At 44.6% G+C, this 16,299-nt stretch overlaps 1 protein-coding gene across 3 annotated transcripts; it reads left to right on the forward strand.

Moving 5' to 3' along the window:
- The first annotated feature begins 780 nt into the window (after positions 1-780).
- On the forward strand, positions 781-12,628 carry TMEM267 (transmembrane protein 267). Of its 3 annotated transcripts, none has more exons than XM_080682810.1 (3): positions 781-1,307; positions 4,172-4,559; positions 8,816-12,628. In XM_080682810.1, exons 2-3 carry the CDS (start codon positions 4,224-4,226, stop codon positions 9,149-9,151), a joined length of 672 nt encoding a protein of 223 aa, XP_080538936.1. In that variant the 5' UTR covers positions 781-1,307; positions 4,172-4,223; the 3' UTR covers positions 9,152-12,628. The 3 variants fall into 3 exon arrangements, with proteins under 3 accessions (XP_080538936.1, XP_080538937.1, XP_080538938.1); XM_080682811.1 differs by having other exon boundaries at positions 869-1,396; XM_080682812.1 differs by having other exon boundaries at positions 869-1,342.
- Positions 12,629-16,299: the final 3,671 nt, after the last annotated feature.

Below are 16,299 nucleotides of genomic sequence, written 5' to 3' on the forward strand. Positions count from 1 at the left end.
CATCTGACTACTGTTTTGAGAAATGAGGTAAGGAGGAGAAAGAAATGTTCCTCTCTGTTCGGGCCAGTATTTCCTAGAGCTAAATGTCTCGCTATCCGTTCTTGGTGCTGAGAGCACTTGGAGGCAAGGAGACGGGCGTGTCCCAGTCCACGAGCGGCATCTTGTCGGCCTCGTTAACTAGGGTCAAGCTAACCCAGCGGCAGTCACTTTTGGAAAGGAGCATTCAGCCACGCTGTCCACAGGAAAGAGCCGCAGAGCGGCCCAGAGTCATTATCCAGACATCCCCGAGGGGGCGGTGAAGCGCCGCGGAGGAGCGGCAGGGCGGCGGGTCTCTCCGGGGCCATCGCAGGAGTGAGGAATACTTCTCCCCCTTCGGGGTCCTCGCGGCCGGTGGCTCCCGTGTCCGGGCACCAGGCTTGCGGTTCCCCGTTGGTGCGGTTCATTCTGCGGCCCGGCCTCCCGGCCGCCAGTCAGGTCCGCGGCACGGCGCCGGCTAAACCGAAAACGAATCCAGGTTCGACGGAAGGAACCGACAGGCACTGATCACTTCTCACCCCGTTGTCCTACAGGCCTCCTTCTAGTGGGAAAGGACGGGCGAGAACGCGAGGTACCCAGTCCCTCCGCCAGAGAGCATTCGAACAACGGCTCCCGTTGGCTCAGATTGGCGCCGTATCCCGTCGTGCTCTCGGCGGCGCGTGGGCAGGAGCCGCTCTGGCCGCGCCGGCGTCACTATGGTCCCGGCGAAGGGCGGGGGAGGAGGGGCGGGGCTTCCATGGATGCGGCGGCTTCTGCCGCGAGAGCCGAGGGTGGGTGCGGCTGGGCTGCGGCGAGGGACCGGTGCGGGGGGGGGGGTGGGGGGGTGGGGGGGGGGAGGGTTGCGAGGGACGCTGCGAAACTACGTCCTCCAGTGGGAGGCCCGAGGCGGGGACCCCCTGAGCCCGAAGTCTGGACGGTCCAGGTTCCAGATGGGGAGGGCGTGCGGGTGCGGCCGGCGCGCGGACCCGAGAGCCAGCGGGGTGGCCGGCGTCCGGGGCCCGGGACCTGCGCGAAGCGCCCTCTGGCTTCGTCGCCCCTTCTAGGTCCCCCAGGAGCCCATCCCTTGCCCTGGCTCCGCGCCCCTGGCGTTGCCCTGGCCCAGGGCGGGGAGCCGGGGGTCCCGGGGTCTGATAGAGCTGCCCATTGCCATCGTTACCTGGCGGCGGAGCCCCTTACGCGCCCCGGATCCTTGGAGGCGTGAATGCGACGAGTGTGACATGGTCCCTTCCCTGCAGACGCCGCGGCTTCCTATCCTCTTTCTTAATCGACATGTTAGTAATTATTGCATCGCACCCACCTGATGAAAGTATGACTTTGGGAATTTGCTGAGACTTGAAACATCAAGTTGAAATATGGAATTGTATGTTTTATTCGTAATGGTCATAGGCTCTAAACATTTTATATGCAGGCTATGAAAGTTTCCGTGCAAGTGAGCAAGCACCATTTGTGTTTCCTTGCTTTGCAAATTAGCTGCGTTAGATTTGGCATCTCTTCTGGGTGTTGTCGCATTAAAGAAATATAAGCTTCGCAGCAACTCCAGTTCGGTGAAGAGGACTTATTTGTAAAGCATAATAAAGACAGTTTTCCAATTTTAGAATGTGCTTTTATTTGGGGCTTTTGTAAATGTGATTGGGGAGAAGAAGGGGGTGAAGTAGAAGATATTTACATTGGGAATTTGTTAGCTCTGATTTGTTTTCTTTTTTGTTTTTTTGTTTTATTAGCTCTGATTTGTTTTGGCAGAAATATGTCTAAGAAGTTACTGACAATACATAACAGTGTATAATTAAAGTAACTGCTAATTATGTGTTCGTGGAGTGAAGGGAAGGGAAGATTACTGCTATATATACTTTGAAGGCCCCATAATTGATGGCATTTTACTATAATGGGCAGTTTGGCCATTGCAGACAGTGGCTCCTGCAGGTCAGAGAGAGAAATGTGTGATGTGGAAACTGGCTATTATGGCAGAGAAGTCCTATCCAATTAATATCTTTGGTTGTAGGCTGAGGATTGCTGACCTGCTTATCCCTTTTATTAATATAATAATGAAATATTTATTAAGCACCTCAGCACATTAGATTTTATGCATGACAGGCTTAAAAGAAAGTTGTAATTACTACTCTTAAGGAACCTGACCCCCCCCCCAAAAGTGTGTATGTAAAATAAACAGAAGGCTCTTTTACAGTTTAGGAGGCTCCTGGAATCCATTTTATTTGTAGGGGGAGGAGCAGGAATTAGAAAGGGGTAAGAATAAAAAGGGGTCACTTAGGTGTCCTGGTCAGAGACAATAAATAAGAGGAAGTACACTTACTAAATTTATTTACCTCATACTGAGAATCTAAATATCTGCACCAATAGTTGGAGAGGAATAGATGTCAGAATTGTGTGTTTCTGGGACCATACCTTTTTAAAAATAGCAACTTTTTGTTATCTACTGCTGCATAATGAATTACTCCAAAACTTTAGAGGCTTAAAACAGAAGATATTTCCTTTTGTCTCCATCTACCCCTCCCCCTTTCTTAATCGATTTCAGAGAGAGGAAAGGAGAAATATATATATATATTGTTCCATTGACTGGTACATTCATTGGTTGCTTTCTGTATGTGCCCTGACCCAAGATCCAACCAATAACCTTGGCATATTGGGACAATACTCTAACCCCATGGTCAGCAAACTGCAGCTCGCGAGCCACATGCGGCTCTTTGGCCCCTTGAGTGTGGCTCTTCCACAAAATACCACGGCCTGGGCGAGTCTATTTTGAAGAAGTGGCGTTAGAAGTTTAAGTTTAAAAAATTGGGCTCTCAAAAGAAATTTCAATCGTTGTACTGTTGATATTTGGCTCTGTTGACTAATGAGTTTGCCGACCACTGCTCTAACCAACTGAGCTACCTGGCCAGGGCTCAATCTGTCTCTTACTAGAGAAATTTAAGACATTCACATTTATTGTGGTATTTGTGTTTGATGTTTGGTTCCAATTGCTTTTCTTTGATGGGGGTGGTAAAATTTTCTTGTTTGCTTTTTTCCCTTTTCTGTTTTGCTGTATTAATCAAGTTTTCTTTTTCCCTCTTCCTTCCCCTAGAGATTTAGAAGTCCTGTTCCTCAATTCTTTTTCCCCAAGAAATTGTACCTAGGTGTTATAATTTCTAAGGGAAAACTCTTAAAATTCATGATTGTGACATAATTCCCATAATTTAGTTATGTTTAGAATCCTACAGTAATGATCCATTTTCTCTCAGAACTCTGTACCCCACAATATTTTGGTATTGTTGATGTTAATCACATTCTCTTTTGCAGATAACCTTGGTGGGGTGGGGGGGCTTAAATACTCTTAAAGGGTTTTCTCTTTATTTTTTTAATTTATTTTTCTTTCAATACCCAACTCAAGCTTTGGGAAAATTCTTTGAAAATGTTCATACTCACTTGTGGTTTTTGAAGCATTCATTTACTATGCATTGCTCCTATTAACCTTTTAGTTGGGCAATCAGGCTTTTCATCTTCATGATCTCTTTCTTGTTTTCATTTTGTTCCTTTTACATGAAAGTCTGCTGTTATTTTTGGCAGTAAAATATCGTGATGAGCAGTTTTGCCCAAAGGAAGGGGCTGATATCAGAAAAAGTATGGAAGGTAGTTGCTGGGTACGTAGACAATGGATGCCCACTACCGGGCAGTAAACATTTCTGAGAGATAGATGACCTCAAAGTAATACATTACAGTCAGTGGGCTTCCTTAAATTTCCCATGCTACACATTACCATCTAACCTGCTTTTCCTACAAAACTGTCATCTTTGGGCCACATAGCTTATTATATATAATGTAACCTTTAGTGCTCTCACCACACATAAGAAAAGTGGACTATGTGAGCTGATGGATGTGGTACCTAACCTTCTTGTGGTAGTCACTTCACATTATGTATATTAAATCATTACGTTGTGCGCCTTAAACTTACGCCATGTACTAGATTGGTTATATCTCAAGAAAGCTAGAAAAAATAAAATTACAGTAATTTAAAAAAAGGAATACCCGTTTTTACAACTTGGTTTTATATTTATTTATAAAATTACTGCTGATGATGTTTTGTTTAGCTATTGTATGGCAGCCCATAATATGCATTTGTGTGTTTTTCTCCTTTCTATTTTAGGGTGACTGGGAATGTCAACAAGAATAAGTGGCTCATTTCCTGATGGCTCTTCATGTACACTGACACATTGTTTGCGATGGCATCCGAGACTGAGAAGACCCAGGCTTTACTCCAGTCTTGTAGCACTCAATCTCTTCTTTCCAGCCTCGGTCTGGGGATATTCTGCCTCGTAGCTGACAGACTTCTGCAGTTTTCCATGATTCAGCAAAATACCTGGCTTCGCGCCCTCTCCGATAACGCAGTGCATGGTGTGATTGGCATGTGGTCCTGGGCAATAGTCATTGGAATCAAGAAGAAGACTGACTTGAGAGAAATCTTTCTAGCTGGATTTTTAGCCTCTGTTATTGACGTAGACCACTTTTTACTAGCTAGATCCCTATCTTTAAAGGTAAGAAGCATATCTGTTTAATTTTCCTTTGATTCTGTTAGCACCATTATATCCAACTTTACAGCATCATTTTAGTTAGAACTAGAGAAGACTGACCTTGTTTTAAAATAAGAAAGCCCAGCCCTGGCCGAGTGGTTCAGTTCGTTAGAGTGTCATCCTGTACACCAAAAGGTGGCAGGTTCGATTCCTGGTCAGGACACATACCTATGTTGCAGGTTCAATCCCCAGTCCGGGCATGTACAGGGGGCAACTGATCAATGTTTCTTTCTCCCTCTCTCTCTTTCTCTCCCTTCCTTTCTCTCTCCCTCCCTTCCTCTCTCTCCAAAAAATCAATAAAAACATATCCTCTGGTGAGGATTAAAAAATGTGAAATAAGAAAGCCCATTAATCCAACTTTTTTGACCACTACATACTTCCTGACGGTATGCACAGACCATGGGGTCATTCTCAGGGCTGCCCCATCTCTCTGTGTTAGTGTGTTCCGTCTTCGACCATACTTACATTTCCCACACATTCTTCATGTTTTATCATTTAGCACGCAGATCTGCATGCTCGCAGCAGTCGCCAACCGGTGGTCCGCGGACCACTGGTGGTCCCTGAGGTCCGAAAGGTGGGCGACCGCTGGTTCACCGCTGCTCCATACCAGTTAGTGGCTTTAAGATGATTCCAGAATCTCCGTTGGGGGGCATGCAGGAGGCAGCTGCACTCTCACAACGGTGTTTCTCTCTTCTCCCTTCCTCTTTCTCTAAAACTCAGTCAACTATTTAATAAACAAACAAACAAAACAAAGGTGATTCCATCCCTGGGGAATGACTTTAATGGACTCATTCCCTGAGTCCCTCTTGGAGCCAAAGGTGTGCATTTCAGTGGGCTGATTAGGGCACAGTCCCTCGTGGAGAAATGGAGGCATTTCACGAAGGCGTCGGGGTTTAGCCAGACAGTGACTATTAGTCTTGCAAATGAACTAAGCTTAAACTAGCAGTCCAGATAATATTTTCTCAGTGTCAACAGATTTGCCTATCTTTTACATGTTTATGATCTGTAAACATGTCAAGGAAAGAAATATAAACTCATAGAGGAAGGACTTTGCTTGGCTCCCCCTGGCTTAGAACAGTTCCTGGCTTACCTCCTAAGTGTTCAGCAGATATTTGTCAAGCAAAGGATAACTGATTGCTTCTTCCTGCTCTGTGTCAAGTACTGTACGAGGGATTTCTCAGAGGTCATCTTACTTGTTTAGAGACGTAACCAGTACGGAATCAGTAATCCCCGGTTAAAGACTAACTTTTTTGCTGTAAGCGGAGGTCGCACAAGATTGGGGTCAGAAGACCTGAGTGTGAATCCTAGGATGTAATGTTAGCACACCTTTACTTCTCTAAATCGCAATTTCCCCATCTGTAAAATGTGGATTATAACGTTAATTACCTCAAAGGTTTGTTGTGAGGATTAAATGAGCATGTTAAATGACACACCTTAGCAAATAGTTAACAAAAATGGTTAGAGAGTGGGATAAGCTATGAAGCATTATGAAAAGTATGGTTCATAAATTCATTCATCGAGAATTTAACTACTTTATTGTAATTTTTAAGCTATTTGGGTCGTATGCTGTACTTATTCTTTGGTTCATTGAGAAGCCGTGGCGTTAAGAATACAAGCCAGAGGGTGAGGCAGACCTAGTATCAACCCCAGCTCTGCCACCACATCCACAACGTGGGGAAGTTACTTAGCTTCCTAAGTCTCCCATTTCTTCTTCGTAAATAACCCCGGACTAATGGGATTGTTAGAAGAATTAAATGAGGTCGTGCTGATACGGATCCTTTTTGTTTTAATTAATACACTTATTTTTTATTGAGTCTATTGGCGTGACAAAACCATACAGGTTTCAACTATACAACTCAACAAAACATCTTCTGCACACTGCCTCGTGCGCCTGTCCCCCAAAGCAGTCTCTTGCCATCCCCATTTATCCTGCCTTTGCCCTCTTCCCCATCGCCCACCCCCTGTCCCTCTGGCTAGCACCATAGTGTAGTTGTCTGTGTCCATGTGTTATTTATATAAATATACATATATATTTTTAATCCCTTCACCTTTTTTATCACCCAGCCCCCTTATTGAACCTTCTTTTTGAGTGAGGTATTAAAATGCTTTCACATTCACCATAAGATTGTATATGATCATCAGTAAATAAATATCAGAACAGAATAAATATTTATGAGACTCATTTTTAGTATCTATTTTTACTTCTATTTTTAAGTGATCTATTTTTACTTCTATAATTTCATAATTATGTCCTTTTCTTCTTTCATTAGTCATTGTTTTTCTCTGAGTAAAAAATCTGCATTGATATTTTAGAGATCAGCCAAGCAACAGAAATCTCCCCTTTCTTCTTCAGCATCTGTTATTGTAAACAGGCTTCCCAGAATGTGCAGAGGGACCCTGCTCTGCACGCACACAGCCTCAGCGCCAGGCAGCGACTACCAGAGGCCTCCTCGTCCCCCTGCTGTTGGGGAGCATGATGTTCTGTACGCGGAGAGCTTACAAACGAAGATGGAGACAAAAATGGAATAATCATGCAGAAAAGTTAGGTGTTCTGACAGATTAGAAATAAAATAACCAAAAACGTGGAGGGGAAGGGAGAAGGAAGAGGAATGTAGAGTAAACTGTGCTATTCAGTCGGTAGGTCAGGGTTAAAGAATACTGTTTTAAGCAGGAGGTTACGTGGTTCCCAGTTTCCAGGGAGTCTGATTTAGCAGTTTGACAAGGTGCAGTCCCTTCAATGGATGACTTTATTTTTTAATGTGGGGGAGGATTGTGTCCTCTAATTTTTTTTTTATAGATACTTAAATATTTTTCTTTGTTATTTTCTCCCTCCCCCCCTCCACCCCCCACCCCCAATCTCTAATGGGTACCTCTCCCTTTCTTGTCACCATCTTCATCCCCAGAACCAGTGCCTTTCAAAGCCTCGAATCATGCACACTTTTCAATCCTTTCTCTGTGGTCCGTGCTCGGACCAACGGGACCCTTTTCAGTATTCTCGTACATAGGTTGTCCTTTCTCTTTGTAGTGGTGATTTTATTATTTTGTTTTTGTAGTTGTGAATCCTCACCTGAAGATATTTTCCCATTGATTTTTAGAGAGAGTGGAAGGGAGGGGGAGGGACAGAGAATTATCAACGTGAGAGAGACACATTGGTTGGTTGCCTCTTGCACATGCCCCCCCCAGGGCCAGGGATTGAGCCCGCAACCAAGGTACATGCCCTTGACGGGAATCGAACCTGGGACCCTTCAGTCCACAGGCCAACGCTCTATCCACTGAGCCAAACCAGCTAGAGCTGTAGTGACAATTTTAGATCAGTCTTCTGTTTCTCCTCATTTTTCTTCAATCAGTCTTTCTTGGCTCGTGGTGGGAGTATGAGAGAGAGAGAGCTCATGATTTGGTGTTTAATACTTCAGAGGAGTTGAAGTTTGAGCATTCTCTGACTTCTGTGTGTGCTGAGTGAGGTTTTACTTATCCTGTTCTGAAATGTTTTTGAGGATGTGTGGTTGACTCAGACTTAGGCAATCTTATCTAGTTGCAAATTAGCCTTTAGACTGCGTGGGACAAAGCCTTACTCGGCTCATTGAGGGGTTGAGTCTGAATTTTTCATTTGTTTAGATATTTGTTACCTTTTTTTTGCAATGGTTTAGAGATTTTACTGAAGTTTATTCAACTTTAGAATACTTATTTAAAATAATATAATATTTCTAAATGTTGTAAATAAATTCTGAAAGTATTCAAAGTAATCACTAATATAAAGTGATTACTACAAAAATATTCCCCTCTTGTGCCTTTATTAATTGAAGAACATTTTATTTGGTTGTGCGATTTTTTTTTTTTTTTTTTGCAGCACTCTTAGAGGCCCCAGACAATTCTTTAAAACTCCAAAATTACACAAACCTTATACATTTAGGATTTAATATGGGTGTTACTGATTTTTAGAGAGAGAGGAAGGGAGAGGGATAGAGAGAAATGTCTATGAGAGAGAATCATCATTGATCGGCTGCCTCCTGCACACCCCCTACTGGGGATTGAGCCCACAACCGGGGCATGTACCCTGCCCGGGAATCAAATTGGTGACATCCTGGTTCATAGGTTGACACTCAACCACTGTGCCACCCTGTCCAGGCAGGAAAATATTTTAGAGTATTAAGAAGCATGTGTAAAATGTTGTTTGCTAAGAAGGAAATGATAGAGGTATTGCTTCCCCGCCCTCCCCACAGGCTGCTTTGACTCTTTCACGAAGACCCTTCCTTCACTGTTCTACTGTGATTCCTGCCGTGGTTCTGACCCTCAAGTGTACCATGCACCTCTTCAAGCTCAAAGACTCATGGTGCTTCCTTCCCTGGATGGTCTTCATATCCTGGACCTCACATCATATCCGAGATGGCCTTCGTCACGGCCTGTGGATATGCCCATTTGGAAAAACTCCTCCCTTGCCACTCTGGCTTTATGTAGTAAGCACAGCATCTTTACCTCACATCTGTTCCCTGGTCATGTATTTAACAGGGACCAGACAGGTGATGTCTTCAAAACACGGAATTCATATTGATGTCTGAGGTAACCATGCAGCAGCCTCAGAGAAACAAATGGTTCGGACAATGATAATTAAGGATACCCAACATTAAAGTGAATTTTAGAAAACATATTAGGTACTTACATTAATTACTATAATTCCTGAATCCTCTTGCTCAGGAGGCATGTACAGTTTTTTTAAATGGTATGTTTGTTGTAATTTTGTTTTTCTCTCTATAACAGTTTCATACAGTATTAGAGTTCCATTTATTCCATTTCTATTTTTTATTTCTTCTGTGTATCTGGCTTTACTAATAACTTGATTAGATTAACATCCAGTTAAGTTTTCTGGAAGTAGAGTTTTAAGGTAGTTGATTTCCTGATGAAAAATAGTTCAAATTTTAGGGTGAATAGTTTGTGGAAGATTAGCATGATCTTTGGATCCTTATTTTCCTGAGATACTGAAACAGTGAAAAGGCCAAAGTTAATGAGACCATGAGTAAGATGTACTAGTATAGTGAATGCTAACACTTCCTTCTGCCCATCTGTGTGGACCCCGACGGGAATGGAATTGCCAAGTGCTTTAGTGAGTTGTGGTTACTGGCAGGATCAGCACCAGTGCAGTTGTGCTGAAATTATTATAACATTCATAAAAGGCAGTAACTAAGATTAGATCTAGGTTATCTATATATATAAAACACTAATATGCAAATAGACCGAATGGTGCAACAACCGAACAACTGGTCGCTAGATGTGTGCTGACTACCAGGGGGTGTGCACAGAACGTGGCGGGCATCGGCCATGGTGGGATGGGGGAGCAGGTGAGCGGGGGCGCCAGACGAAGGCAGGGCACTGGTCGCTGTCATCGGGACGAGCCTCTGGTGGTTACTGAAAATTCTTTGCTCCCACACGCCATGGTCCCACCCGGCGCTCGCACCCGCTGCTGGCACCGTTGCTGGCACTGGCCCTGCTTGCACCTGCTGCCAGTGCTGGAGCCACCGCTCGCACCCACTGCTGGCGCCCGGTGCCAGTCCCGATCACTCAGCACCATCAGTGGGTGCGAGCGGTGGCTGCTGGCACCAATCACCCCTCAGGGCTCCTCCACCTCCCCCTGCTCCTGAGGGGTGATCAGGGCCGGCAGCCGCCACTCGCACCCACTGATGGCGCCGGCTCCGCTTGCACCCGCTGATGGCGCGGAGCGATTGGGGCTGGTGCCAGCAGCGGGTGCGAGCGGGGCCGGTGCCGTCAGCTCATGGGAGTGGTGGCGGCGGGAGCGGGGCTGCCGGCAGACGGCACCAGGGGCCATGGCAGGAGGGGCTAGGCGGCGCAGAGGATGAGCTGAGACCCGCCCCTGTGCCCACCGCAGCCTGTGGCCCACAGTTCCTTTCAAGGTACACGAATTTGTGCACTGGGCCCCTAGTTGTCTCAGAAATCACTTTAGGAAATTATTGCAATATGTTGGCTATAGTAACATCTTCCTGAAGCATTATTATGTCAGTATCTTTGCCCAAAAATCTCATGTGTTAGGGTTTTAACTGTTTTGAAAAACCTAACTAAATTTAACAAAATATTAACATGAACAAAGTATTGCTACTTGGCTCATAATATAGAATTTGAATTCACGCACAAAAAAGAACTCACCAGTAATGTCATTTTGAATGTGAACTCCTGGATGTGCCATTAAAATTGTTTTAGTTGCTGTCAATTTCTTTATACACGCCTCTAAAATATTATACCAGTTAAACAGTTTTTTAAAAACCTGCCCAATACTAAGAGACAAAACAGCTTTTCTGAAAATAAAACTGTTTTAGAAAATTTGATTTTTCCTTTTTTCTTCTAGATTGGTCGTCTGTTAAAAATGATCAGCCTGTATTAGAGAAGGGAATTGGGTTGCTGTGAGTTGTACATCTGCACAGTGTAATGTTACTTTGATATAAAAGCCAGGGCTCAGAGGCACCGCTTTTGGTTGCACATGTGCACCATCTGCTGTCTTGGTATTTGCTTACACATTTTGTGATTTTTCTTGCTAGTGACTGTGTGCCTTCCTCTCTGAGAAATGATGCAGCAATGCCTTACTGATCCAGCAGGTTTTTCTCATTAAGTTAAACAGTTCTGTAAATTGTTATCATGGTTCAGGCTCTGTAGTGCAAGCATGTCAAACTCGTGGCTTCAAACTCGAAGCATGTCTAACTTCCTGTTAGAATGGGAGGTCACTTTGACCACGACTCTTTGCTTCTACAGTAACTGCAGATTTTAAGTGTGGGTTTATCTCTATTCTTACCTCTGCCATCAGAAATGTTTCTTGTCCTGAAAGCTGTGGCTGCAACTTCTAGAAATATGACAAGGCATGCGGCCCACCGGCTGCGAGTTTGATATGCTTGCTGTAGTGTGTTTTGTTGTTGTTAAAACCAATTGACTGCATTCTATTATATTTTACAATCTATTAGACCTTATAATCTGTTATTATCTTTTGAGAGCAATCATTGTGGCAGTTTTGTTGGTTTAATCGTAAATATTATATTGTGGGGGTAAATTTGATTAAGGTTGAGATTTTTAAAAAGCATATGATTTCAGAAACCCGTGGACATAAAGCATATATCTTGTATGACTTTTTCTGACTAAATTATAAAATTCTATTTTTTTTCCTCCATGTTAGGCAAAGGAATATCTTTAAAACATAGGGCCTTATTTAAGAATGCCACGTCGGCCTTTGGGGTTTGTTCTGCCTTCCTATTAGAATGGGAGTTCACTTTGACCACGACTCTTTGCTTCTACAGTAACTGCAGATTTTAAGTGTGGATTTATCTGTGTTCTTACCTCTGCCATCAGAAATGTTTCTTGTCCTGAAAGCTGTGGCTGCAACTTCTAGAAATACAACAACCAACTTCCCATCCCCAGCTGCCATTGTGTTCCTTTTCTTAGTGAAGGAGTTCGTGTCAATACTTGAGATGGAAAGTTGGCTTGTACCTCATTTGTGTTTGTTTTCCCAGGGTTTCTCCTCTGGACTCCAATCGTGAAGCCATAGTCCATACAGAGTTTCTTTTCCTAAATACTGATTCCCTCTTCTCATTATGTGACTCACCGAACACAAAATTGTACCGTCATAGGACCTCAAAGAAATCTAGTTATTATTTTGTCTTGATGCAGATTAGCTTAAAAGTCATTCCACAGTGATGAATATTCTTAGTCCTAGGCTCTCCTGAGAAATGCTGTTTGCCACTTCTCTTCACAAACGGTTACTATATTTTTTTAATGTCTGTTTCATGTGATAAAAGACATACTGTATTTAATCCTAGTGAGATATGTTAGAATGTGGTAAGGGGTGGATTTTGATTTAGTTTTGTTTTGAATTTACAGATATTATTATGTTATTAGGTACTTTTTGCCCCAGAGACATCAAGAAATGCTTATTTCTAATTATTGCAAGTTATTATAACTATTGTAATTATGTTATAGAAATAAACGTTTATTTAAATGTAAACCCCAAAGCATTGAATCTAATTAAAATGTAAGAGAAAACAGCAATGAGTTGTTTTGATTCTCAGTTTGGCAAACTTTAGAAAGATTGATAACATTCAGTGTTGGCAGAGTGTAAGCATATGGGCATTGTTGGTATGACAACAAACTCATACTTTCTTGCAGAGGGAATTTGGTAATGTGTTTTTAAGCCATTTTACCCAGAAATTCCAAATTCCAACTCTAGGAATTTATTCTAAAGAACTAAACAGGTACATATACAAAGGAAAAAGACTTTATTTGGCTGCTTAAAATGAAAAACAAAACAAAACACCCAAACAAAAAAAAACACCCCAAACACCTAAAAACCACTTAAAAGTCTTTAACTAGAGAGTTAGCACCTAACTGATGGGACAAGCAGTGGAATACTAATGGGTGAAGTAGCCCCCTGTAATGTATGCAAAATTATCTGGAAGGAAAAGTAAAAACTAGCAGTAGAGCAGTATGGGTCCATATTTGTAAAGTAGGTATTTCCATTTTTCTATCGTAAGTGCAGTCCTTGGCCCACTGGTATGGCTCAGTGTTTGAGCACCAACCTATGAACCAGGAAGTCACGTTTGGATTCTATGGGCTCCATCCCCAGTAGGGGGCGTGCAGGAGGCAGCCGATCAATGATTCTCTCTCATCATTGATGTTTCTATCTCCCTCTCCCTTCCTCTCTGAAGTCAATAAAAATATATTTTTTAAAAAATACGTGCAGTCCTCAGGCTGCGGGGCAGGTCTGGTCTGAGTGAGCAGCTGACACTCACTGTTCCTCAGAGGCCTGTACCGTGGCCTCCGGGGCTGGTTGTCCCAGTGGGTCCGCAAGCTGTTGACCTGCTTCTCAGTTTCCACTTGGGATTCACCACCTCCATTAGACCCACTGCTGGGACTGTTACTTAACTATTTCCCCAGACTCCAGGAATATTCCAAGACCCATATTCGATCCAAGCCCCAGCAGGAGGCTCACAGCCTTCCCTGACCTGAAGAGTCCTGTGAATAATCATTCTCCACAGTTACTTTGTACTTTGCAAAAATCCAAGGCATTGCCACGTGTGCCCTTGACATTTGTTTACGTACCAGGAATAACGATAATAATTAAAGGGTTTCTGAAGCATTGGACCCTTTTGACTGACCTTGCAAGGAGTTGTTGGGTTTACCTACGCAGTGATACTCCTTACTTCGGAGGTCTGGGTAGCTGTCCCAGCCGGGGGCAAACTATGGGCTGTTCTATCCAGCCCGCGGAGCCAAAAGAGTGGAGGGTTCTCTTGCTCTCCCCTCCACTCCTTTACTTTGAATTTATATTAGTTCACACAAACACTCCATCCATGCTTTTGTTCCGGCCCTCTGGTCCAGTTTAAGAACACATTGTGGCCCTCGAGTCAAAAAGTTTGCCCACCCCTGAATCAGCCCCATAATCACCTGAACACATACTCTGATCTTCCTCAGACATCTATGACTCAAACTTTTTAAACAGGGGGCCAGTTCACTGTCCCTCAGACCGTTGGACGGCCAGACTATAGTTTTAAAAAAAAAAAAACTATGAACAAATTCCTATGCGCACTGCGGGGCCCGGGACGAGTTGGCTGCTAAACAGGACAGGCAGCGGCACCCGGCGGGCCGGATAAATGTCCTCGGCGGGCCGCATGTGGCCCGCGGGCTGTAGTTTGAGGACGCCTGAATGTGTTTTCAAAGAAAACACCCCTCTGAATTCACACACCTGTACTCACTTAATACTGATTTGATTTCATTAGGAACGCCCCCACCCGCCACCCCCCACCCCCAGGCTCCAGGTCAGTGATACCATCCAATCACATAAAGCGAAGGCAGGGAGAAAAATTTCCCTAAATGTTTGGATGATGCTAAATAGCGTATAAAATGTGGATACTGCCCTAACTGGTTTGGCTCAGTGGATAGAGCGTCAGCCTGCGGACTGAAAGTTCCCAGGTTCGATTCTGGTCAAGGGCATGTACCTTGGTTGTGGGCACATCCCCAGTAGGTGTGCAGGAGGCAGCTGATCGATGTTTCTCATCGATGTTTCTAACTATCCCTCTCCCTCTCTGTAAAAAATCAATAAAATATATATATTTTAAAAAGTGCGGCCGAAACCGGTTTTGCTCAGTGGATAGAGCGTCGGCCTGCGGACTGAAGGGTCCCGGGTTCGGTTCCGGTCAAGGGCATGTACCTTGGTTGCGGGCACATCCCCAGTGGGAGGTGTGCAGGAGGCAGCTGATTGATGTCTCTCTCTCATCGATGTTTCTAGCTCTCTATCCCTCTCCCTTCCTCTCTGTAAAATATCAATAAAAATAAAATAAAATAAAATAAAAAGAAGTGCGAATAGTGTGACATAACAGACGGCAGGCAGGGCAACGTCTGTAAATGTCAGTGGTCTTACCCGGCTGCCTGCGGCCATGGCACACAATCACAGGGAGTGGCTGGAGCTTTTTCAAGTACCCTGAGCCCCTGCTGTGAGGCCCGTCTTCTTGGAGAGCCATGAGTAAATGCCAAGCTTCCCTCTTCCTTGACCTCAGGCTGTTTGCCCGGCTGTACAATGGCCTCAGTGTCAGGCCTGGTTTCTTGGCTGGCAGAGACGCTGACGTTTCCCTGGATTCTGAGTGGACTGGCACAGGGCTGCTGTTGGTCAATCCAGCCTCACAAGGAGCGGCACGCTCCCGGGGCCAATCCTGGAAAGGGCTCTGCCACTCCTAGGGCCCAAGGGCAGAGCAAGTCACTCGGCAAGCCTCATGCTCCTATCCTGACATACCCATCCAGGTGAAATGGGATTAAAATAGCTTCAGAGGAGCCCTAACCAGTGTGGCTCAGTGGATAGAGCGTTGGCCTGCGTGCTGAAGGGTCCCAGGTTCGATTCCGGTCAAGGGCATGTATGTTGGTTGCGGGCACATCCCCGGTAGGGGGTGTGCAGGAGGCAGCTGATCGATGGTTTCTAACTTTCTATCCCTCTCCCTTCCTCTCTGTAAAAAGTCAATAAAATATATGTTTTTAAAAATAATAGCTTCAGAGGAGCTTTGAACAGGCAAACATACCACAAAAGAGTGAGAAGAAAGGATGGAAGGGAGAGGGGAAGCTGTTTGGCCCGCTTTGAGGTTATGTTGTGTGTGTGTATCCTGTATTACCCTGCTTTTACTGCTGTAACAAATCACCATAAACTCAGTGGTTGAAAACAAGACAAATGTATGATCTTACAGTCTTTATATTTGAAATCCAACACAGGTCTCAGTGGGTCAAAATCAGGCATCAGCAGGGCTGGTTCCAGGGGAGAATGTCTCTCAGCTTCCAGAGGCCACCTGCATTCCTGGGCGTGTGGCCCCTCATCCCACCCTCAAAGTTGGTGCTCAGGTCGGCTTCCTTTCACACTGCATCTCCCTGGTCCTCCTGCCATAGCCCGTCTCCCTCCGACCACCACGGGGGAAGGTTCTCTGGCTTAAGGACCCGTGATTATTTGGGCTCACCTGGACAACCCAGGATAAACGCCGCATCTCCAGGTTCCTAGCCACATTGACAAAGCCGCTGTTGCTCCGTGAGGCAGCACATTCACAGGTTCCAGGGACTAGGGTGTGGAGATCTTTGGGGGCCGTTATTCTGTTTACCCTTGTTTTGACTTTTTATTTTGTTGGTGGTGGTTTTGTCTGTTTAATATGGGCTGGCAAGCCACCCCTCACCCCACATACGGAGACTG

The sequence above is a fragment of the Plecotus auritus genome, assembly GCF_963455305.1.
Source record: "Plecotus auritus genome assembly, chromosome: 7".
In the NCBI taxonomy this organism is placed as follows: Eukaryota; Metazoa; Chordata; class Mammalia; order Chiroptera; family Vespertilionidae; genus Plecotus; species Plecotus auritus.

Coding starts and splice junctions, on each gene's coding strand:
- TMEM267 (XM_080682810.1), top strand. CDS start 4,224: ATGTACACTGACACATTGTTTGCGATGGCATCCGAGACTGAGAAGACC. Junction 4,560..8,815: donor CTAGATCCCTATCTTTAAAG/GTAAGAAGCATA, acceptor CCCTCCCCACAG/GCTGCTTTGACTCTTTCACG.